We start from the raw sequence: 24784 nt of genomic DNA, 5'->3' as shown, positions 1-24784 counted from the left end.
AATCGCTTGAACCTGGGAGACAGAGGTTGCAGTGAGCCGAGATCATGCCATTGCACTCCAGCCTGGGCGATAGAGTGAGACTTTGTCTCAGAATAAATAAGTAAATAAAAATAATATGCAAATTAAAGGGCAGTTTATGCAGAAATTTCTAGGGAAGGGGCCCAGGCGTGGTGGCTCATGCCTGTAATCCCAGTACTTCGGGAGGCGAAGGCAGGCAGATCACCTGAGGTCAGGAGTTCAAGACCAGCCTGGCCAACATGGTGAAACCCCGTCTCTACTAAAATACAAAAATTAGCTGGGCATGGTGGTGCACACCTGTAATCCCAGCTGCTCAGGAGGCTGAGGCACGAGAATCACTTGAAACTGGGAGGCGGAGGTTACAGTGAGCCAAGATCGTGCCACTGCACTCCAGCCTGGGTGACAGAGCAAGACTCTGTCTCTAAATAAATAAATAAATGGTTACAGTTGTACCCTCCATAGCATAAGGCAGAGGAATCGCATTAAATCTCAGTTTCTCTTTTTTCTTTTTTCCTGAGATGGAGTCTTGCTCTGTCACCCAGGCTGGAGTGCAGTAACATGATCTCAGCTCACTGCAACTTCCACCTCCCAGGTTCAAGCAATTCTGCCTCAGTCTCCCAAGTAGCTGGGATTATAGGCGCCCACCACCACACCCAGCTAATTTTTGTATTTTTAGTACAGCCAAGGTTTCACCATGTTGGCCAAGCTGGTCTCAAACTCCTAACCTCATGATCCGCCTGCCTCGGTCTCCCAAAGTACTGAGATTACACGCATGGAGCCACCATGCCCAGCTGACAGTTTCTTAATAAGTAGAAAGCTCATCTAAGAACAAAAGGTCAGATATCCTTGCTATAAGAAGTTGTTCATTTTTAAAGCAGAATCATGAAAACATGAGAGCTGATACTATATGTCAGTGTAATGCCAAATATCTTTCATTTGGAATGATACGATTAAAGCCACATGATCAAGATGTCTTCCAGAAGGCACATGTAATAAATATATTTTAAAGCCCTGGTTCTCATCTACAATTGAGGCATATTTAGGTATTTCAGATCATCAAGGGTGACACAAAAATCTTCAAAACAAAACAAATGTTAAATCAATTTTATTTAAAGCCATAAATAAATAAACCAAGTAACACTCAAATCTGAGAGGGCTGCAAACTTTTTAACAATACCATAGTCCAAAAAGACTAATACTTATTGCTGATTCAGCTCACAATATTACCCCTTTCCAAACAACAGCACATTGAAATGTTCAAGAAAACATTTTATGGGCACCTTTTATGGGCATTTGAGATTCACAGAGCAATGGGCCATGGCCCTGCCCTCAAGGAGCTTACAGTGTAGCTGGAAAGACACAAAACATCCAGAACATACATGAGGGGCTGGCTCTACCTCCACACCTCTATCTGAACAAAAACGATTACTGGCTTAAGTCCTCGTGTTTTAACAAATGAGCCACAGGAATATCTTAGCAAGTACACACTACATCAAGTTTCAATTTGACATGTCAAAACAAAAGTTTTTATGTTGTTCATTTATATTTGTATTCACTCAGATTTCCACTCAATCAAATTAAAAGAGAAAGACATAATTCCAAGCCAACTGTACCATAATGTTTGCTGTCCTCGATGAAGGGATAGCTTGTTCATGTCCTAGAATTTCTCCACAGTTCCACATCTTGAGGCCAAGTTTAACCGTTTTTACTGCCAAACCGATGTGTAAATTCGGATAGTGTGTAGACAGCGCCCCATCCTACCTCGGGATCCATACTGATGAAATCGTTCAGGTTCATTTTGGAATCTAAAAAAAAATATGAAAAAAAAATGTCCACTGAAAACACAATTTTGGTTTAACAGCAATAAAACAACGCAGAAGACCAAAAGTAGGTAAAATTAGTCAAATGGATAAGGGCTCAATGTCACCTCTGTGGTTTTCTTGCCTGGAATGTATAACTTCAATCCAATCATGACAAAACAAACACACCCAAACTGAGGGAAACAGAATGTCAGTGAAGAGGGGACGACACAGAGAGTCAGAGCTCCAGAGATCAGCAGAGGGGACCCCCTGGGTCTTTGGCTAAGTACTGATCTTCTCTTCTATGGAACGAAACTGCATGAGGCCAGGGAAAGCAGCACCAGGAAGGAGTGGGTCTAATAATCCCCAGAACTTCCACAGGGCTAGAAATAATTCATGTCACCACCAGCCAGAGTGGAGAGAACTCTTAAGATGCGGCATTCAGTGGCATCCTCAAAAGGGTCATGTCAGAGTAGGGGGGCTAAATTAGCCCTCGATGAAAGGCTGCTCTGAGCCGAGCACGGTGGCTCACACCTGTAATCCCAGCACTTTGGGAGGCCGAGGTGGGCAGATCACTTGAGGTCAGAAGTTAGAGAACAGCCTGGTCAACATGGTGAAACCCCATTCTCTACTAAAAATACAAAAATTAGCGGGGTATGGTGGCACGCCTCTCTAATCCCAGCTACTTGGGAGGCTGAGACAGAATTGCTTGTACCTGGGAGTTGGAGGGTGTAATGAGCCAAGATCATGCCACTTCACTCCAGCCTGGGCAACAAAGCAAGGCTTTGTCTCAAAAAAAAAAAAAAAAAGAAAGAAAGCCTACTGTGAACCTTTACTCAAAAAGATTAAAAGCAGCCAGGCTTGGTGGCTCACACTTATAATCTCAGCACTATGGGAAGATGAGAAAGGTGGATCACTTGAGGTCACGAGTTCAAGACCAGCCTGGCCAACGTGGTGAAATCCCATCTCTACTAACAGTACAAAATTTAGCCAGGTGTAGTAGTGGGTGCCTATAATCTGAGCTACTTGGGAGGCTGAGGCAGGAGAATTGCTTGAACCCAGGAGGGAGAGGTTGTAGTGAGCCAAGATCGCGCCACTGCACTCCAGCCCGGGCAACAGAGCGAGACTCTGTCTCAAAAAAAAAAAAAGGAGTTAATCCTGGCCAGCGTGGTGGCTCATGCCTGTAATCTCAGTATTTTGGGAGGCCAAGCTAGGAGCAATATACTGAGACCCTATCTTGATTAAAAAAAAAAAAAAAAAAAGAGTCAATTCCATAACTAAATCCAACATACCTAATAATGCATGTATCTAAAACATGCATTAATTTAATGTCGGTTTTCTTTTTTTTTTTTGAGACAGAGTCTCCCTCTGTCACCCAGGCTAGAGTGCAGTGGTGCCATCTCGGCTCATTGCAACCTCCACCTCCCAGATTCAAGCGATTATCCTGCCTCAGCCTCCTGCGTAGCTGGAATTACAGGTGTGCACCACCACGCCTGGCTAATTTTTAGTTAGTTAATATGGGCTGGACACAGTGGCTCACCCCTATAATCCCAGCACTTTGGGAGGCCAAGGCGGAAGGATCACCTGAGGCCAGGAGTTCAAGACCAGCCTGGCTCACATGGCAAAACCTCATGTCTACTAAAAACATAAAAACTAGCCAGATGAGGCTGGGCGGGGTGGCTCATGCCTGTAATCCCAACAGTTTGGGAGGCCGAGGCGGGCGGATCACAAGGTCAGGAGATGGAGACCATCCTGGCTAACATGGTGAAACCACGTCTCTACTAAAAATGCAACCAAAAAAAAATTAGCTGGGCGTGGTGGCGGGCGCCTATAGTCCCAGCTACTCAGGAGCCTGAGGCAGGAGAATGGCATGAACCCGGGAGGTGGAGCTTGCAGTGAGCAGAGATCACACCACTGCACTCTGTTGCCTGGGCGACAGAGTGAGACTCCGGCTCAAAAAAAAAAATAAATAAATAAATAAATAAAACTAGCCAGGTGTGATGGTGCATGCCTGTAATCCCAGCTAATCCGGAGGCTGAGGCATGAAAATTGCTTGAACTCAGGAGGTGGAGGTTGCAGTGAGCTGGGATCATGCCACTGCACTCCAGCCTGGGTGACAGAGTCAAGGGAGGGAGGCAGGGAGGGAGGGAGGCAGGGAGGGAGGGAGGGAGGAAGGAAGAAAATTGGGCTGGCAGTGCTCACCTCAGCAGCCCATATAGTAATTGGGCTGGCAAAAGCCCAGCACAAAATAGCATCCAATGAGTAGTAGTCATCAAAACCAAAGGAATCGCCCCAGTCGGACCAGGGCTGACAAGGGGTTCACTAAATGCCTGCTATGCACTAGGCTCTGTCTTAGGTGCTCACATCTCGAGGGGAAACAGGTAGCTGCTAAAGGCACACTGTGCCCAGACAGGCCCTGTAGAGCAGGTTGCCAGAGATGCTAAGGTAGACCCCTCAAGCCCTCTCCTTACCAGGAGCTTCCCCAGTTCTCACACTGAGGCCAGGAAGCAGCTCTGTACACCAATAAGCAATTCCAATATAAATTTTTTTAATTATGAGAGCTTTTCATAGGGAGCCTCAAACATCAGAGTTTGAACCCTCTCTTAGTTCCCTCAAATATGCCAAATGTATTTTTTAGTTTCTTCCTTGTTAAAGTATTTTTTTCTTTTTCTTTTCTTTTTTTTAGACGGAATCTCACTCTTGTCACTCAGGCTGGAGTGCAGCGGTACAATCTTGGTTCACTGCAACCTCCGCCTCCTGGTTCAAGTGATTCTCCTGTCTCAGTCTCCCAAGGAGCTGGGACTACAGGCACAAACCACCACGCCCAGCTAATTTTTGTATTTTTAGTGGAGACGGGGTTTCACCACATTGGTCAGGCTGGTCTCGAACTCCTGACCTCAGGTGATCCACCCACCTCAGCCTCCCAAAGTGCTGGGATTACAGGCATGAGCCACCACGCTCAGACCCTTGTTGAAGTACTAACACTACTGCCCTACTTTTCTGACATGCTGCAGAGCTCACAGAGCACTTTTACACAGACTGTATTTTCTAGGTGTTGGGATGATCTCACCCCTAAGTGGGACTGTTGAGAATTACTTACAAACATAAATAATGCTTCAAACTCATATGAATGCCAAACAATAGTAATAGGGTGAAGGAACCTTTATCTTCTTAAATGTCAGGAAATTATCAACTGGACTGATACCTAAAAGCACATAAATGAGACAAATGGTACAATCAAACCTGCTAGCGCTCACCTCCCTCTAATGCAGATTTTATTATATAGCCAAAGTGACATTTCACACATCATAAGGATGCAATGGGGATTTCTTTCACCATAGCACAAAACCCTACCATGGCAAGGCGCTACTAGTCCCGCTGTTACATGACACAAGCATGCGAGTCTCCTGATGTTCAGTGTCCCCGCAGTAGCTACATCCAATAATCCAGCAGTTTGCAGGTGCTATGCTTCTGATCCTTAACACACTTTGTCTCCCACAAGTTCTCATGCCTTCCAGTCCTATTCCCTGTGCCTTGATTTCTGAATCTAACACGCACACAGAAGTAGTATTTCCTATGACCTCCTTATTTATGGAATTTTTTTTCTTTTCTTTTTTTTTTTTTTTTGAGACGGAGACTCACTCTGTCGCCCAGGCTGGAGTGCAGTGGCCCAATCTCAGCTTACTGCAAGCTCCGCCTCCCGGGTTCACACTATTCTCCTGCCTCAGCCTCCCGAGTAGCTGGGACTACAGGCGCCCACCACCTCGCCCGGCTAATTTTTGTATTTTCAGTAAAGACAGGGTTTCACCATGTTAGCCAGGATGGTCTCGATCTCCTGACCTCGTATCCGCCTGCCTCGGCCTCCCAAGGTGCTGAGATTCATGCATGGAGTTTTATTCAAAGAATGACCTGACTTTTGTCCTCTGTTAAAGAAAAATGCTGATGTGTACATGATCAATCAGAATCCCTTTGAGAAGGCATCCTGGCTCACCTCCAGTCTCAATGCAGGGATACGGCGGCGGAGGCTCTCTCCAATTCCCACTCGAGTCTTTCATGTGAGATCGGTCAGAAGCAAAGTTCTTCAAATATGAATCTGCACGGATCACTCTAAATTTCCTGCAGACAAATCAATATACACTCACATTAGGGAGGTGTCATGTTTGAAATTCCAACCAAATTTTTATATGGACTCATTTCCTATGACATGTACAAAACTACTCATGCATTTCTGTATGGTTAGTAACACAGGCAACTTTACTATCTATTAGAGAAGCATAGGAAATGATCAACTAAAACCCGAAACAGAAAGACAAAGGCACAAAAACATGTCTGGTTGCCTTGATGTACTCAATTTGTGTATCAAGGGCAACGGGCATGATTTTCTGATGCTGCCTTCACAGCCCTCTCAATGGTGACACCAGGTATCCCCACAAACCCCCAAACAAAAAGAGTATAAGAAAAATCCCCAACCTGCTTGAAATTAAATGTGTGGGATCTCAACACACAAAATTTTAAAAGAATGCCAACCTTTTATATGATAGATAACTTTTAAAGTTTTAAAACATTTTCAATCTCCTGTGTTGCAAATACATCATTCTTAAACATCAACTCAATGGTGATGCCAGACGAGATCTTTACAAAACAACTGTCAAAAAAAAGAACCTCTGGGGAATCGTCAAAGTCTTACTTCAGAAAATAAGTAAATCCATGCTGAATGTCCTCACCTCCTAAACTGTGGGTGAATGTCATCATCAGACTTAAAGGCATCTTCTACATAAGTGTCAAAGGGGCAGGGAAATGGCAAGACAGTATCGAGATCATAAATGAAGCTCTGTCCTCCACTTGAAACATGAAGCAAAACAACATGGTAATCCTAGAAGTAAAAGTTGCTAAAGTTAACCAAGTTACTTCATAATGATGAAATCCCAGTATTCAGGCACACACATTATCACTAAAAAGGATATAAGACTGCTACAGCCCTCCTTATAATAGCAAAATAAAATAAAGCAAACACAACACCCTGAAAACATTAAATGTCCACAGATAGGGAAATGGTTAAATAAATAATGGAAATGTTCATAGTCATTAAATGCACATCCTCTGAACCTGCAATTTTACCTCTAGGAAACTTTTTTGTTTGAGATGGAGTCTTACTCTATCACCCAGGCTGGAGTACAATGGCATGATCTCAGCTCACTGCAACCTCCACCTGCCGGGTTCAAGCAATTCTCCAGCCTCAGCCTCCTGAGTAGCTGGGATTATAAGTGAGCACCACCATACTCAGATAATTTTTTGTATTTTTAGTAGAGACGGGGTTTCATCATGCTGGCCAGGCTGGTCTTGAAACCCTGACCTCAGGTGATCCACCTGCCTCAGCCTCCAAAAGTGCTGGGATTACAGGCATGAGCCACTGCACCCAGCTCCACCTATTTTTTTTTTTACTGAGACAGAGTCTTGCTCTATCACCCAGGCTGGAGTGCAGTGGCATGATCTCAGCTCACTGCAACCACCACCTCCTGGGTTCAAGCGATTCTCCTGCCTCAGCCACCTGAGTAGCTGGGACTACAGATGCCCGCCACCACGCCCATCTAATTTTTGTATGTTTAGTAGAGATGGTGATTCACCACGTTGGCCAGGCTGGTCTCCAACTTCTGGCCTCAAGTGATCCCCCCCGCTCAGCCTCCCAAAGTGCTGGAATTACAGGTGTGAGCCACTGTGCCGGCCCCACCTGCTATTTGTTAAAAGCTACCTGCTTATAAAGACACATGTGCGCATTCAGAAGTACATTTGCATGCATGCGAATGCAGAGGAAAACGTCTGCAAGGATGTCCTCCAAACTAATAACAAAGCAGGCTTCTGGGGGTCAGCCTGGAGAGGAGGAGGATTTTAATTTCTAGTTTGGAACCACTTTTGCAATTAAAAGAAAGGAAAAACTATTTTTTTTTTTTTTTGAGACGGAGTCTCGCTCTGTCGCCCAGGCTGGAGTGCAGTGGCCGGATCTCAGCTCACTGCAAGCTCTGCCTCCCGGGTTTTTACGCCATTCTCCTGCCTCAGCCTCCCGAGTAGCCGGGACTACAGGCGCCCGCCACCTCGCCCGGCTAGTTTTTTGTATTTTTTAGTAGAGACGGGGTTTCACCGTGTTAGCCAGGATGGTCTCGAACTCCTGACCTCGTGATCTGCCCGTCTCGGCCTCCCAAAGTGCTGGGATTACAGGCTTGAGCCACCGCGCCCGGCCTGGAAAAACTATTTTTTAAAAAAAGAAGTTAGCCAAGCCTTCATCTGTAGCCACTAAAGGAGAAAGAAAAAGACAGCTTTTCCCACACAGCTCTGTCACGGCGTGGATGTTAATTCTCACCCTCACTCTCAGACTCAAGGTACTGCCCAACGCCGGCGATGAGCTGAAAGGGATTTCAGGGAGGTGATCAAGGGACATGAGCAATGTGGTGCTCTGAGTTCTTCCAAAGAAAAATGCTCTCATAGAGAACAGCACTGTGAAATCAACGCAACCTAGCAACATTAGTAATACCATCTTATATTTCCACAGTATTTCAGAGTTTAAAAGGCACTTTCTTTCTCAAATATCATTCTATTTGAGCCTTGTATAAATCCTATGAGGTAGGAACAATACTTAAGACTAGGGATGTTGTGCCTTTAAAAGCCTGAGTGCTGCCTTTGGCTCTAAGTCTATCTTAGCAAAACAGAAAGAGATTAAAAAATGAATGCCTTTTCTCTGGACTTCCCCAGATGTATCCTACCCTCCATGCCCCCAAACAGTCCACCATTGCCTCCCACTGGGCCTGCTCATGTCATTCCCCTCCATCTGCAGCAACCTTCTCTACCTCTTCCCACCACACAAGCTCCAGCTAAAGGTTTTCTTCCCATGAATCAATGTTTTATCTTCTCCCACCCCCTGCCAGAATCGCTGCCTCACTCAAATTCTGTTTCTCTCTTAACACCTTCTAATTCATATTACAGGTGTTTTGTTGTTGTTGTTTTGAGACAGAGTCTCTCTCTGTCACCCAGGCTGGAGTACAGTGGCACGATCCCGGCTCACTGCAACCTCCGCCTCCGGGGTTCGAGCGATTTTCCCACTTCAGCCTCCCAAGTAGCTGGGATTATAGGCACGTCACCAAGCCCACCTAATTTTTGTATTTTTAGTAGAGATGGGGTTTCACCATGTTGACCAGGCTGGTCTCAAACTCCTGGCCTCAAGTGATCTGCCTGTCTCTGCCTCCAAAAGTGCTGGGATTATGGGTGTGAGCCACTGTGCCCATATCAGTTTTTTTGAACCGCACCCTCTCTATTCTATGTGAAAGACTATGCTGCTGAACTGCAGATGCAAAGATGAAAAAAGTAAGTTCTCACCCTCAAGAAGTTCCCAGAGAAGTGAGTGGGAACCAGGTAAACTGCTGCAGGACATTGTAGAGAATAGAGAACATCAGAGGTGGAGAGCAACGCAGGCAGGAGCAGGTAAGCGCCTGGTTCCAATCTCAGCCCCTCCCCTTGGCAGCCTCAGTCTCCTCTTTTATAAAATGGAGATAACCAGAGTGACTAACTCAAGGGTGTCCAATCTTTTGGCTTCCCTGGGCCACATTGGAAGAACTGTCTTGGGCCACATATAAAATACGCTAATGATAGCTGATAAGCTAAAAAAAAAAAAAAAAAAAAAAAAATCACAAAAAAATTTCATACTGTTTTAAGAAAGTTTACACATTTGTGTTGGGCTGCATTTAAAGCTGTCTTGGGCCACACGCAGCCTCCAGGCTGCAGGTTAGACAAGCTTGGTCTACCTCACAGTGCTCCTAGAAGCCTTAGTGTGTAAATGGTCAACCCTTTTAAAAGACAACCAAAGGCTGAGCATGGTGGCTCACGCCTATAATCCCAGCACTTTGGGAGGCCAAGGCAGGTGGATCACATGAGGTCAGGAGTTCGAGACCAGCCTGGCCAACATGGTGAAACCCCGTCTCTACTAAAAATACAAAAATGAGCTGGGCGTGGTGGTGTGCACCTGTAGCCCCAGCTACTCGGGAGGCTGAGGCACAAGAATCGCTTGAACCCAGGAGACGGAGGTTGCACTGAGCTGAGATCATGCCACTGCACTCCACCCTGGGCAACAGAGCAAGACTCTGTCTCAAAAACAAATAAATAAATAAAAATACAAAATTAAAGCCAACCAAGAAAGGAAGAAGACAGGAGCCCAATGGCCAAGGAGAGTTTCACAGAGGAAAGGACCCCATTGCGGAATCTTGCCTGATGGGGACAGCTTTCCAGAAAGAACGTACAACTTGTGAAAAGGCATAAACAGTGACTATTTACAACTTTCTGGTAAGCTCAGGTCCACATTCCTATACACTAGGCAGCTGAGGGACTGCAGAGGAAAAGCAGTGGCCCAAAATTGCCTTCACGGCACAGATGAGGAGCCAAGGAATGCAGGCTTGAGCAGCAGCCTCACTCTCTGAGTTGGTTCAGTGTCTGCCCAGCGGCCAGGAAAAGACTGACTGTGCTAGAAGCAGGGATGTCACCTACAGATGCCACCATCTGCTCCATGTCATCTGGTCTAAGATAGAAGCACCATAGGCATATTTTCTTTTAACTTTTTGTTTTGAAATTGTTATAGGAGGACGGGCACAGTGGCTCATGCCTGTAATCCCAGCACTTTGGGAGGCCGAGGTGGGCAGATCACTTGAGGTCAGGAGTTCGAGACCAGCCTGGCCAACATGGCGAAACTCCATCTCTACTAAAAATAAAAAAGTTGCCGGGCGCGGTGGCTCAAGCCTGTAATCCCAGCACTTTGGGAGGCCGAGACGGGCAGATCACGAGGTCAGGAGATCGAGACCATCCTGGCTAACACGGTGAAACCCCGTCTCTACTAAAAAATACAAAAAACTAGCCGGGCGCGGTGGCGGGCGCCTGTAGTCCCAACTACTCGGGAGGCTGAGGCAGGAGAATGGCGTGAACCTGGGAGGCGGAGCTTGCAGTGAGCTGAGATCCGGCCACTGCACTCCAGCCTGGGCGGCAGAGCTAGACTCCGTCTCAAAAAAAAATAAAAATAAAAATAAAAATAAAAAAGTTAGCCAGGTATGGTGGCACATGCCTGTAATTCCAGTGACTCGGGAGGCTGAGGCAGGAGAATTGCTTAAATCTTGGGGGGCAGAGGTTGTAGTGAGCCGAGATCACACCACTGCACTCCAGCCTGGGTGACAGAGACTCCACCTCAAAAAAATAAATACATAAATAAAATTTTAAAAAAGAAAGTAATTATAGGAACGATTTTTTTTGAGATGAAGTCTCACTGTATCACCCAGGATGGAGTGCAGTGGTGCAATCTCAGCCCACTGTAACCTCTGCCTCCCAGGTTCAAGCAATTCTCCTGCCTCGGGCACCCAAGTAGCTGGCACTACAAGCACCCGCCACCACACGTGGCTGATTTTTGTATTTTTAATAGAGACGGGGTTTCACCATGTTGATCAGGCTGGTCTAGAACTTCTGACCTCAGTTGATCTGCCTGTCTCTGCCTCCCAAAGTGCTGGGATTATAGGTGTAAGCCACCACGCCTGACCTGAAATTATTATAGGAATGATTTTAAATGGCTACGGTGGTAGATATATTTGTGATGTCATAGACTTTTATCCATTTAGCATAGGAAGGGACTTTGGCAATATTTAGTCTGGGTACACATTAGAATTATCCAGAGACTGTGTTAACAATGTAGTTTTCTGATTTAGTAAATCTAGAAAGGGGTTCACGATTTAGTGTTCTTGAACTATACTCACTACTACTCACTGGTGTCTCTACTCACTCAGCGAGGCCTACCCATGCCCTACAACAGGACAACAGCGAAACAAAGAAAAACCTGCCAGAGGGTGTGGCGAGACTTCTCGCAACAGGATTCCCTACCTTGAGCTGCTATGAGATGTGTAAGGCGGACATGGCTACAGGTCCTTCCCCTCCAAGTTTCCCTAGGATGGGGAGTGAGACCACCACTCAAAATCAGCTAAGCTGTTCAGCAACAAGGATGACTTCTCGTGCACACAGACCGTCTGTAACAGGGGTTTGGTACCACTGCTAATAGTAACTGCCAACACTTCCTGAGTACCAGTAGCAGACACCAGGAAGATGCTTCCTGTGCATTATCTCATTTAAGCCTCACGACCCCACTGACCAGGGGCAGACATTGAAGAGAGAGGGTAAATAACCTATCCGGATCCCACAGTTGACCAATGAGAGGCCTTGGACTTAAACTCAGTATGCCTGACTCCAGAGCCCATGCTCCTAACCCCAGAGCTGAGGGGCTTGGGCTTTCATGCAAGAGCAGCTTTCACGAAAGATCACCTGCTGGCACCGGAACTGAGAACGTCAGCTCTGTGAGGCCAGGGGTTTTCATCTGTTTTTAGCCCGGCATATAAAGCACACTCAATATATACATGTTAAATAAATGAATGAAGCCAATCAAATGATACATAATTTTAAATAAATACCCAGAAACTAGGAGTTCGTTACATTTCATCAGTGTTGTTTTACTTTCACTTTGTTTTCATGTTTATTAGCACAAAAACTCCATTTTTTTTTCTTTTCTTAGAGATGGAGTTTCATTCTTTTTGCCCAGGCTGGAGAGCAATGGCACGACGTTGGCTCACTGCAACCTCTGACTCCCAGGTTCAAGCGATTCTCCTGCCTCAGCCTCCCGAGTAGCTGGGATTACAGGCACACGCCATCACACCCAGCTAATTTTTGTATTTTTAGTAGAGACGGGGTTTTACCATGTTAACCAGGCTGGTCTCGAACTCCTGACCTCAGGTGATCCACCCACCTCGGCCTCCCAAAGTTCTGGGATTATAGGCATGAGCCACCATGCCCAACCCTGGCCTCCATTCTTTAGGGGAACGGGTTAAGGTGACATGTAGATGTGTACTAAAAAGGACCCAGGTCTGAGACCCAGTTCTGCCACTGACCATGAGACTCTGAGCTACTCACTTTGCTCTTCTGTGTTTATTTCTTCCCTAAAAAATAAAGGGGCGGGAGTAGATCTGTATTTTTCAAATGCCAGTCATGTTCACCTGGGAGTTCATCAAGAACACGAACTCCTGAACTCCTCTCTAGATTTACTAAATCAGAAAACTACATTATTTATTTATTTATTGAGACAGGGTCTCTCTCAGTCACCCAAGCTGGAGTGCAGTGGCGCAATCTCAGCTCACTGCAGCCTCCACCTCCTGGGTTCAAGCAATTCTCCTGCCTCAACCTGCCAAGTAGCTGGGACTACAGGTGCGTACCACCACGCTCAGCTAATCTTTGTATTTTTTTTAGTAGAGACGGAGCTTTGCCATGTTGGCCAGACTGGTCTCGAACTCCTGGCCTCAAGTGATCCACCTGCCTCAGCCTCTCAAAGTGCTGGGATTACAGGGTGTGAACCACTGCGCCCAGCCTAATATTTGTATTTTTATTAGAGATGGGGTTTCGCCATGTTGGCCAGGCTGGTCTTGAACTCCTGGCCTCAAGTCTGCCTTGGCCTCCCAAACTGCTGAGATTACAGGCATGAGCCACCGCGCCCAGCCAAAAACTACATTTTTAACAGTCTCCAGATAATTCTAATGTGTAGCCAAAGTTCCTTCCTGTGCTAAATGGTAAGAGTCTAGGAGATCACAAATATATCCACCATTTAAAATCATTCCTATAACAATTTCAAAACAAAAAGTTAAAAGAATATATGCCTATAGTGTTTCTACCTTAGACCAAATAACATCTATTCTCAAAAGGTCAATTTATTAATAATTATCACAGCCTTTATCTACTACTTAGGTCACTTATGCTTTACCAAAACATACAGAACACTAAGGGGTTACAAGTCACAATGCATCAATACTCTCTGTATTAACTGTCTTACCCAGATCACAGGTCCATCTCCAGGTCTCGCCTGTTGTTTCCAGATAGGTATCTACAAAACACAATGCATTTCATAAGCCATGCCTTCAGTTAAACCACTACTAAATTATTTTCCTTTTTTTTTTTTTTTTTTTTTTTTTTTGAGACGGAGTCTCGCTGTGTCTCCCAGGCTGGAGTGCAGTGGCGTGATCTCGGCTCACTGCAAGCTCCGCCTCCCGGGTTCACGCCATTCTCCCGCCTCAGCCTCCCAAGTAGCTGAGACTACAAGCGCCCGCCACCACGCCCGGCTAGTTTTTTGTATTTTTAGTAGAGACGGGGTTTCACCATGTTAGCCAGGATAGTCTCGATCTCCTGACCTCGTGATCCACCCGCCTCGGCCTCCCAAAGTGCTGGGATTACAGGCTTGAGCCACCGCGCCCGGCCTCCTTTTTTTTTTTTTTTGAGACGGGATTTTTTTTTTTTTTTTTTTTTTTTGGAGACAGAGTCTTGCTCTGTCGCCCAGGCTGGAGTACAGTGGCACAATGTGGGCTCACTGCAACCTTTGCCTCCTGGGTTCAAGCGATTCTCCTGCCTCAGTTTCCCAAATAACTGGGATTACAGGTGTGTACCACCACAGCCAGCTAATTTTTTATATATTTTTTTGATAGACACAGGGTTTCACCACGTTGGCCAGGCTGGTCTCGAACTCCTGATCTCAAGTGATCTGCCCGCCTCGGCCTCCCAAAGTGCTGGGATTACAGGCGTGAGCCACCGCGCCTGGCCAAGACGGGATCTTGCGCTGCTGCCCCGGCTGGAGTGCAATGGCTACTCACAGATGCCATCATAGTACACTGCAGCCTTGAACTCTTGGCTTCAAGTGATCTGCCCACCTCAGCCGCCTCACAAGTAGCTGGGACTACAGGCACATGTCACTGTACCTGGCTACTACTAAATTCTTTAAAGCAATACATACATGAGAAATAAAATATTTTTAAGCATGCAAAAATCAAGGTGAAGGAATGAGTGAAGAGGAAGAAATCTAAATCCTTCTAAGTATCCCCAAGAATGAAAGCTCTCAAGAGCACAAGTTATTGTATGATGGTCTTCAGAGAGTGAAAAGGGATCTGAACTAGGAATCAGAAGTCCTTGCAGGTATCAAGTCTTGCTTTCCCATTTAATTATTCATAGGGCCACCCTAAGTCTTAATTTTCTCATCTATAAAATGAAGCAAGTTGTCCAAACCTTGCCTGCCTTCACAGGGCTTCCATTGGGATCAAATGAGATGATGCCTGCAAACGTGTTTTACAAAATACGAAGGGCTTCCTTTTTCTAATTCCTCATATAAGTTGACTGTAGTTCTATTTAAACTCCAGAGACAAATCCTTATTTTAAAACTGAGAGTATGCATATCTAAGCAATTTTTTAAAAGTCTACATCTTCCATCTTGAATTTAAAAAAAGAAAAAAAAAATGGCCAGGCACAGTGGCTCACGCCTGTAATCCCAGCACTTTGGGAGGCCAAGGCAGGCAGGTCACCTGAGGTCAGGAGTCGGAGACCAGACTGGCCAACGTGGAGAAAGCCTGTCTCTACTGAAAATACAAAATTAGCCAGGCATGGTGGTGGGCACCTGTAGTCCCAGCTACTCGGGAGCCTGAGGCACAAGAATCCCTTGAACCTGGTAGACAGAGGTTGCAGTGAGCCGAGATCGTGCCATTGTGCTGTAGCCTGGGCGATAGAGCGAGACTCCGTATCAAAAAAGAAAATAAAAGACAAACAACAACAACAACAAAAAAAAAACCAGGTCTACATTAATGCCTAAAGAAAAGGGACTTAATCTGTGTAGACCATCACAAATTTCCTTACCTAAAATAAGGGACTAAACTGGGCATGGTGGCTCACGCCTGTACTCCCAGCACTTTGTGGGAACAAGGCGGAAGGATCACTTGAGGCCAGGAGTTCGAGAACAGCCTGGCCAACATAGCAAAACCCCAGCTCTACTAAAAAATACAAAAATTAGCCTGGCGTGGTGGCACATGCCTGTACGTCCCAGCTACTCAGGAAGCTGAGGAAGGAGATGAACCCGGGAGGTGGAGGTTGCAGTAAGCCAAGAATTGCACCATTGCACTCCAGCCTGGGCAACAGAAGGGACTCAACTCATCTAACTCAATCATGCCTTGTAAGGAAAAAAATCTCATTCAAAAGAAAACTTTTAAATGTTGCTGTATTTTATAAAGCACACTTCAGAAGAGTACTACACCCATGCTATATTTTGCTTCTTTTTTTAAATTTAATTTAGCTTCTAATGTCATGTTAAATCTCGTTTTCTTCCTGCACTCACTCACCAACTTACCATCTTCCTCTCATTAGATATGAAGACAGCATAACATTCTTGCAAAGGATACTGGTCATGGTTTTTGATGTATTCACAGAGCTTCCAAATATTTTCTTCACTGAAATAAAATAATTGTTTAATCAAGATTAGAGAACATCTATGTGTCTTTTAAATTTGAACAAAATACTGATGATGGCATCAAAAAGTTGGAAAAGACCTTAAACACCATGCCATCCAACAACTAGCTAACGTTTGAATCTCCTCTAAAACATCCCAACAAGCTGGTATTCAACCTATACTGTGTGTAAACCCCTCTCCACATAGAGGTGATTACCTTCCCCAGCAGTGCTTGTACATGGAGGCATTTTATAACTGATAAAATGTCAATATTCTATGAGTTTTGGGCCCAGCAACTTGAGATACAGCTGAAATTCTAACTCAGTCACTTACAAGGTAAGAACCTTTGACGGAGGACGGGCAGGGTGGCTCGGGCCGGTAATCCCAGCACTTTGGGAGGCCAAGGCGGGCGGATCACGAGGTCAGGAGTTCAAGACCAGCCTGGCCAAGAGACCAGCCTGACCAATATGGTGAAACCCCGTCTCTACTAAAAATACTAAAATTAGCCAGGTGTGGTGGTGGGTGCCTATAATCCCAGCTACTTGGGAGGCTGAGGCAGAAGAATTGCTTGAACCTGGGAGGCAGAAGTTGCAGTGAGCCAAGATTGCCTCAGCCTCCTGAGTAACTGGGATTATAGGTGCATGCTCCTATGCCTGGCTAATTTTGTGTTTTTATTTTTATGCGTTTTTTTTAGATGAAGTCTCACTGTGTCACCCAGGCTGGAGTGCAGTGGTGCGATCTCAGCTCACTGCAACCTCTGCCTCCCGGGCTCAAGCGATTCTCATGCCTCAACCTCCCAAGTAGCTGGGATTACAGGCTTGTGCCACCATGCCTAGCTAATTTTTGTATTTCTAATAAAGACAGGGGTTCATCATGTTGGCCAGGCTGGTCTTGAACTCCCGACCTCAGGTGACCAGAGGTCTTAAACTCCTGACCTCAGGTGATCTGCCTGCCTCGGCCTCCCAAAGTGCCTGGATTACAGGCGTGAACCATCTTGCCTGGCCCCTTTGTATTAACTCTAAGCCCACCCTTACAGGGGAATGAACAAAGAGAAACTACAACCTATACCTCTTCCCATATCCCTCCAAATTAATGACTCCCTCTTCTTTTCTGCATGCATCTTTTATGGCCTTCTATGATGCCTGCCATTTATGGATTTGTATGTCTCTGCTCATGGTCTATAAGCTCTAATTTATCATCATATCCTCCAAGCACTTAGCACAGTATTTTGTACATTATAGGCTCTTGAAGATATTTGCGGTAAACTCCCCAAAAACTTCTATAAGCTAGACAGATAAGTGTCTTCTTCAAACCTGGCCTTAGAACATTTAGAATAAGGAAATTTTATCTACTATATATATGCCATATGTGATGCTGAAACAGTCAGTAATTTTTTTTTTTTTTTAAAGGTTGTCTCGCTCTGTCACCCAGGCTGGAGTGCAGTGACACAATCTCGGCTCACTATAACCTCCACCTCCTGGGTTCAAGTGATTCTCCTGCCTCAGCCTCCCAAGCAGCTGGGATTACAGGCGTCCACCACCACGCCTGGCTAATTTTTGTATTTTTAATAGAGACAGCGTTTCACCATGTTGGCCAGACTGGTCTCAAACTCCTGACCTCAGGTGATCCACACGCCTCAGCCTCCCAAAGTGCTGGGATTACGGGGGTGAGCCACCATGCCCGGCCCAATCAGTAAATTTTTATTAATCTATAGTACATATCATATGAAGTAGTCAGTATCAGTAGCAATCTCCCTCTCTCCAACTTTTTTTTTTTTTTAACCACAACCATCACTTTTCCCTTGTGGTTTCCTATTTATTTTAGAGAAAAAGAAAACCATGGGAGAAAAATATGTCCAACTGCCATATTTTAAGCCTAGTCTTATGGAGCATTGAGACAGGTAAGGCAAAGATTGATGAACTGAAAGAGTGTCTACTTCCATAAGATGGTGACCATCCTCAGGGCTGTTTATGCCTTGCTTCATTTTTAGGTAGCATGGCATGGATGAAATTAGGCTTTGGGCCGGGAGTGAGGGCTCACACCTGTAATCCCAGCATTTTGGGAGGCCGAGGCAGGTGGATCACCTGAGGTCGAGAGTTCAAGACCAGCCACGGCCAACATGTGATGGCCAACATGTGAAACCCCATCTCTACTACAAATACAAAATTTAGCCAGAAGTGGTGGCGTGCATCTGTAGTCCCAGCTACTTGGGAGGCTGAGGCAGGAGAATCGTTTGAACCCAGGAGATGGAGGTTGCAGTGAGCCGAGATTGTGTCACTGCACCGCACTCCAGCCTGGGCGACAGAGCAAGTCTCCATCCGCCACCCCACCCCCAACCCCCAATTAAAAAAAAAAAAAAGAAACTAGGCTTTGACAGACTGAGCCACATTCTGTGAACACTAGAAGGCTATAGTAACCAAAACAGCATGGTACTGGTACAAAAACAGACACATAGACCAATGGAACCGGTTAGAGAACCCAGAAATAAAGCTGCATATTGACATTTCCAGCCATCTGATCTTCAACAAAGTCCAATAACAAGCAATGGGGAAAGGATTTCCTATTTAATAAGTGATGCTGGGATAGCTGGCTAACCATATGCAGAAGATCAAAACTTGACCCCTTCCTTTCACCATATACAAAACTCAACTCAAGATGGACTAAAGACTCAAATGTAATACCTACAACTATAAAACCCTAGAAGAAAACCTAGGAAATACAACTCCAGACATAGGCCCTGACAAAGATTTTATGATGAAGACTCCAAAAGCAATTGCAACAAAAACAAAAATTGACGAGTGAGACCTAATTAAACTAAAGAGCTCTGCACAGGAAAAAAAAAACCTATCAATGGAGTAAACAGACAACCTACAGCCAGGCGCTATGAGGCTTGCGCTTGTAATCCCAGCACCTTGGGAAGCCCAGGCAGGAAGACCACTTGAGCCCAAGAGTTCAAGATGAGCCCGGGCAACACAGCGAGACCCTGTCTCTACAAAAAGGAAAAAAATGGTGGCACACATCTCTAGTTTCAGTTACTTGGGAGGCTGACATGAGAGGATTACTTGAGCCTGGGAGGTCAAGTCTGCAGTGAGCTGTAATTGTGCCACTGCGCTCCAGCCTGGGTGACAGAGTGAGACCCTGTCTCAAAAAAACAAAAACAAAAAACAGACTACCTACCGAATGCAAGAAAATATTTGCAAACTATGCTCTGATAAAGTCTAATATCCAGAATCTATAAGGAACTTAAATAAATCCCATTAAAAAATAGGCCAAGGACATGAACAGAAACTTCTCAAAAGCAGACAGACAGGCACAGTGGCTCACACCTATAATCTCAGTACTTCGGGAGGCCAAGGCGTGCGGATCACTTGAGGTCAAGAGTTCAAGACCAGCCTGGCCAACATGGTGAAATACCATCTCTATTAAAAATACAAAACTTAGCTGGGCATGGTGGTGCACGCCTGTAATCCCAGCTACTCTGGAGGCTCAGCCGGGAGAATCATTTGAACCCAGGAGGCAGAGGCTGCAGTGAGCCGAGATTGAGCCACCGCACCCCAGCCTGGGCAACAGAGTGAGACTCCATCTCAAAAAAAAAAAAAAGGAAAAAGAGACATGCACACAGCCAACAAGTATATGAAGAAATGCTCAACAGCACTAGTCATTAGAGAAATGCAAATCAAAACCACAATGAAATACCATCTCACCCCAGTCAGAATGGCTATTATTAAAGTCAGGCCAGGTGCAGTAGCTCACATCTGTAATCCCAACAGTTCGGGAGGCCAAGGCAGGAAGATTGCTTGAGCCCAAGAGTTCAAGACCAGCCTGGGCAACATGGCACAACCCCACTCTACAAAAAACATAAAAATTAGCTGGGCATGGTGGTGTACACCTGTAGCCCCAGTCACTCGGGAGACTGAAGTGGGAGGATTGACACCAGGTCAAGGTTGCAGTGGGCCATGATGGCACCTCTGCACTCCAGCCTGGGAGGCAGAGTGAGATTCTGTGTCAAAAAAAAAAAATGAATAAATAGGCCGGGCACGGTAGCTCACGCCTGTAATCCCAGCACTTTGGGAAGCCGAGCAGGCAGACCACGAGGTCAAGAGACCGAGATCATCTTGGCCAATGTGGTGAAATCCCGTCTCTACTAAAAATACAAAAATTCGCTGGGTGTGGTGGTGCGGGCCTGTAGTCCCAGGTACTCAGGAGGCTGAGGCAGAACCGCTTGAACCCTGGAGGTGGAGGCTGCAGTGAGCTGAGATTGCACCACTGCACTCTAGCCTGACTACAGAGTGAGAATCTGTCTCAAAAAAAAAAAAAAGAATAAATAAAAATAAACAAATAAAAATAATTTAAGAAGTCAAAAAAGCGGTGTGCACACCTGTACTCCCAGCTACTCAGGAGGCTGAGGTGAGAGGATCACTTAAGCCCAGGAAGGTGAAGCTGCAGTGAGCCATGATCATGCCACTGCACTGCAAGCCTAGGTGACAAAGTGAGATCCTGTCTTTAAAAAAAAAAAAAAAGGCAAAAAATAACAGATGCTGGCAAGGTGGTGGAGGAAAGGAGATGCTTATACACTCCTGGTGGGAATGTAAATTAGTTCAGCCACTGTGGAAAGCAGTTTGGAAATTTAGCAAAGAACTCGAAACAGAACAACCATGTGACCTAGCAATCCCACTACTGGGTATATACCCAAAGGAATATAAATCCTTCTACCATAAAGACACATGCACACATATGTTCATCACAGCACTATTCATGATAGCAAAGATATAGAATTAACCTAAGTACCTATCAATAGTGAACTGGATCAAGAAAATGTGGTATATATCATCCACCGTGGAATACTACACGGCAATGACAAAGAACTAAAACCATGTCATTTGCAGCAACATGGATGGAGCTGGAGACCAATATCCCAAGTGAATTAACGCAGGAACAGAAAAGCAAACACCGAATGTTCTTGCTTATAAGTGGGAGCTAAACCTTGAGTACACATGGACACAAAGAAGGAAACAGTAGACATGGGGCCTACTTGAGGGTACAGGGTGACAGGAGGGTAAGGATCAAAAACTATCTAACTGGTAGTATGCTCACTATCTGGGTGACAAAATAATTTGTACACCAAACCCCCAAGACATACACTTCACCCATGTAACAAACCTGCACATGTAACCCCAAATCTAAAATAAAAGTTGGAAGGGGAAAAAAAAGATTTTTATTACATCAAAACTCAAACAAAATATGTGATTGGATAATATCTGAAATGTTCTTTAGACTCTAAACAAAAGCATAAATGAGTCAAAAAAAAAAAAAAAAGAAAGAGCTGTGGATCATTACATCAAAACTCAAACAAAATGTGATTAGATAGTATCTGAAATGTTCCTTAGACTCTAAACAAAAGCATAAATGACTCAAAAAGAAAAAAGAAAAAAGAGCTGTGGATCATTACATCAAAATCCAAACAAAATATGTGATTGGATAATATCTGAAATGTTCTTTAGACTCTAAACAAAGCATAAGTGACTCAAAAAAGGGAGGGAGGGAGGAAGGAAGGGCGGGTGGGCGGGCGGGCTGCGGATTTGCCCCAAGCTGTCAGCTGATCATCTTGGTAGCAGAAAGGTTGGGATGTTGCAGGGGTTCCCAGAGATGAGCTGAGGTCACAGATGCATGCAGATGGCGGGGATCCCTGGCACAAAGCAGGCACTCCACAATTGTTTGAAAAACACAAAACAAGTCAGAATCAGAAATGCTCTGCCGACGACACAGTCCCAAACAAATACCAACTGCCACTATTATCATTAAGCAGGGTCTTGAAGCATAAGTAACATTTGGAAGCTAACATGACAGAAGCTAACAGAAGTAGACAGGAGGCACTCATTTCAAGTTTAAAAACCTGCAGGATGGCCAGGCATGGTGACTCATGCCTGTAATCCCAGAACTTTGGGAGGCCGAGGCGGGTGGATCACCTCAGGTCAGGAGTTTGAGACCAGCCCGGCCACTGTGGTGAAACCTCATCTCTACTAAAAATACAAAAATGAGCCGGGCATGGTGGTGGGTGCCTGTAGTCCCAGCTACTCGGGAGGCTGAGGCAGGAGAATGGCTTGAGCCTGGGAGGCAGAGGTTGCAGTGAGCCGAGATGGCACCACTGCACTCCAGCCTGGGTGATAGACTGAGACTCCGTCTCAAAAATAAAAAAACCCCACAAAGCTGCAGGAGCCAAAGTAGTGCAGTGCCCCCACCTGACATGTTCAGACAGGGTAGAGCACTGTTTCTCAGCAAAAGGCGATTTTGCCCCCCAAGCCCTACAGGACACTTAGCAATGTCTGGAGACATTTTTGGTTGTCACAACTAGAGCTAGGGTGCTAACAGCATCTAGTGGGTAGAGGCCAGGGATGCTGCTACATGTCCTGCAATACACAGGACAGCCCCCATAGCAAAGAATTATCATGCTCAAAATGTCACTCGAACCTAGGCGGAGAAATCCTGCGGTAGAGTGGTCAACTCTTACCATTCTTCTACAAGACTGCTCTAACTCTGATACTCCAATTGTACCAGTCTCCTCACTGTTTCTATCATACAGCACAATTCCTTCTCAGAGCCTTTGTACCTGCTGTTCTCCCTGCTTAAATGACCATCCTCCAATAGATGCAAAGCTCTCACCCTCTTTTTTCAGATCTCTGTTCAAATATCACCTTATCAACAATGTCTTCTCAAAATATCCTAATAGAAAATAAGCCACCATCCTTTATCTTATTTTTCTCACAGCACTTAACACCACCCAAACATGGTTTACTTGTTTTTGTCTGCCTTTTTTTTTTGAGATGGAATCTCGCTCTGTTTCCCAGGCTGGAGTGCAGTGGCATCGGCTCACAGGAATCTCCTCCTCCCGGGTTCAAGCGATTCTCCTGCCTCAGCTTCCCGAGTAGCTGGGATTACAGGCGTGTGCCACCACACCTGGCTAATTTTTGTATTTTTAGTAGAGGCAGCCTTTCTGCATGTTGGCCAGCCTGGTCTCAAACTCCTGGCCTCAAGTGATCCGCCCACCTCAGCCTCCCAAAGTGCTGGAATTACAGGCGTGAGCCATCGCACCGGACCTTATCTGCTTTTCTCTCATCAAAATACAAGAACCAAGGGATCCATGAGTGAATTTGTCCATCTTGTTCACTGCTGTATCTCCAGTGCCCAGAAGTGGGCCACATACTCCAAGTGCCTAATACACATTTATTGAATGAATGAATAAAACAATGGACATTAGGGAGGAGAACTAACGGGATTTAGAAGAGGCAGGACAGAAAAAGAGTGCAGCAGTTAAGATGCATGAACTTCAAAATCACGAAGATGTTCCAGTTTCAGCACCACCACTTGCTAGATGTGTGATCTGGGGGCACACAACAGCCTCTCTGTGGCTCACTCTTTTTATTAGTAAAATGAGGATAACGATAGTAAAAGAAGCTACTCATGGACATCGATGGAAGCACCTGCCACTGAGCCTGACATGCAATCAGGGCCGAACAAATGCTCGGTGGCATTGATTTAGTGACAAGCAGAAGGGGGAAGGGTAGTTTTAGATAGCACTGAGGGTTCCTGTGCAAGGACTAGAAGAAGCTGGGGAAGAAACCATTACTCAGGAAAGAGTAGGCATGGGAATGAAAAAGGACCAAGGCAGGGGCGGTGCTTCAGCTGCAGAGGTGGCCTAGGACAGGGGTGCAGAGCATGGACTCCGGGGCCAGACTCTGCCTGTAAATCCCCACTCCTTCATTCACAAGTGATGTGGCCCTGCGCAAATTACTTGCAGCCCTCTGTGCTTCAGTGCTCTCATCTTTAAACTGGGGATAACAATACCTACCTCTTAGGGTTATTGTGATACTCAGTGATTTAGTTTACCTAAACCACCCAGAACAACGCGTGGCATATAGCAAGGGCTGTGTGAATGTAACCATTATTATAATGACAACATGGTTAAGATCATGGTTTCTGGTGCCAGAGAGCCCGAACTGGATTCCTGGCTGCTATTAGCTGGGTGACCTTGGGAAGTTATCCCAAACTCTCTGTGCTTCCATTCTCTTCCAAAATTAAAATGACCTTCGCCTCAGTCTGAAACCCCACATGCTTCAGCAGAGTAACTTCCAAAGGTTTTCAGAGCTCCACCCTCCCTAGCCCCGAAGCAGAGATCTGCTGAGCAAATCCAACCGACAAGCGCCAGGCACAGGTAATGCACTATCGACCCTAGGATTCCGGACGAATTCCCAACCCCATCCAACAGCCCACGCTCTACTCAAGAGACAAGAGCTGCCATTCCCGCTCCCTACTCCCGCAGAACTGTAGAACCCGCCGGTAGAGGCCGGGAGCGCCCCCGAGCAGGGGCCGGGAAGAGGCGGGGCCTGGTTGCAACTCGCGGCCCGGGAGCCAGGGAGACCCAGAGGCTGCGCCCGCGCCCCCTCACCAGTAGCAGCTGCTGTAGACACAGGCGTCCCGCGGGGGACTGGCCGGCTGGTAGTGGACGGCAGTGGGGCCATTACCCTCCATGGCCAGCTAGCTCAGCCAGCGCCGACGCCGGAGGAAGACCGACTGGACCACACGTAGGAAAGGGCGGGCGTGTAGCGGCACGCGCGGGCTCTCAGGGCGGGGTGGGAGGAGCCCGGGGCGGCCGGGACAG

General features: G+C 45.9%; 1 protein-coding gene across 2 annotated transcripts; it reads right to left on the bottom strand.

Annotated features, from left to right (window-relative positions):
* Window positions 1–1107: 1107 nt before the first annotated feature.
* NTAQ1 (N-terminal glutamine amidase 1) lies at window positions 1108–24716 on the bottom strand. Of its 2 annotated transcripts, XM_015145939.3 has the most exons (7): window positions 24572–24698; window positions 16030–16129; window positions 13702–13752; window positions 6542–6690; window positions 5809–5933; window positions 4918–5022; window positions 1108–1823 (listed from the first exon to the last, which is right to left on the bottom strand). In XM_015145939.3, exons 1-6 carry the CDS (start codon window positions 24652–24654, stop codon window positions 4940–4942), a joined length of 591 nt encoding a protein of 196 aa, XP_015001425.1. In that variant the 5' UTR covers window positions 24655–24698; the 3' UTR covers window positions 1108–1823; window positions 4918–4939.
* Between the last annotated feature and the right edge of the window lie 68 nt (window positions 24717–24784).

Source organism: Macaca mulatta, chromosome 8 (genome assembly GCF_049350105.2).
Source record: "Macaca mulatta isolate MMU2019108-1 chromosome 8, T2T-MMU8v2.0, whole genome shotgun sequence".
NCBI lineage: Eukaryota > Metazoa > Chordata > Mammalia > Primates > Cercopithecidae > Macaca > Macaca mulatta.
The sequence above is the reverse complement of the archived record's forward strand: the minus strand, read 5'-3'. Positions and strand labels throughout refer to the sequence as shown.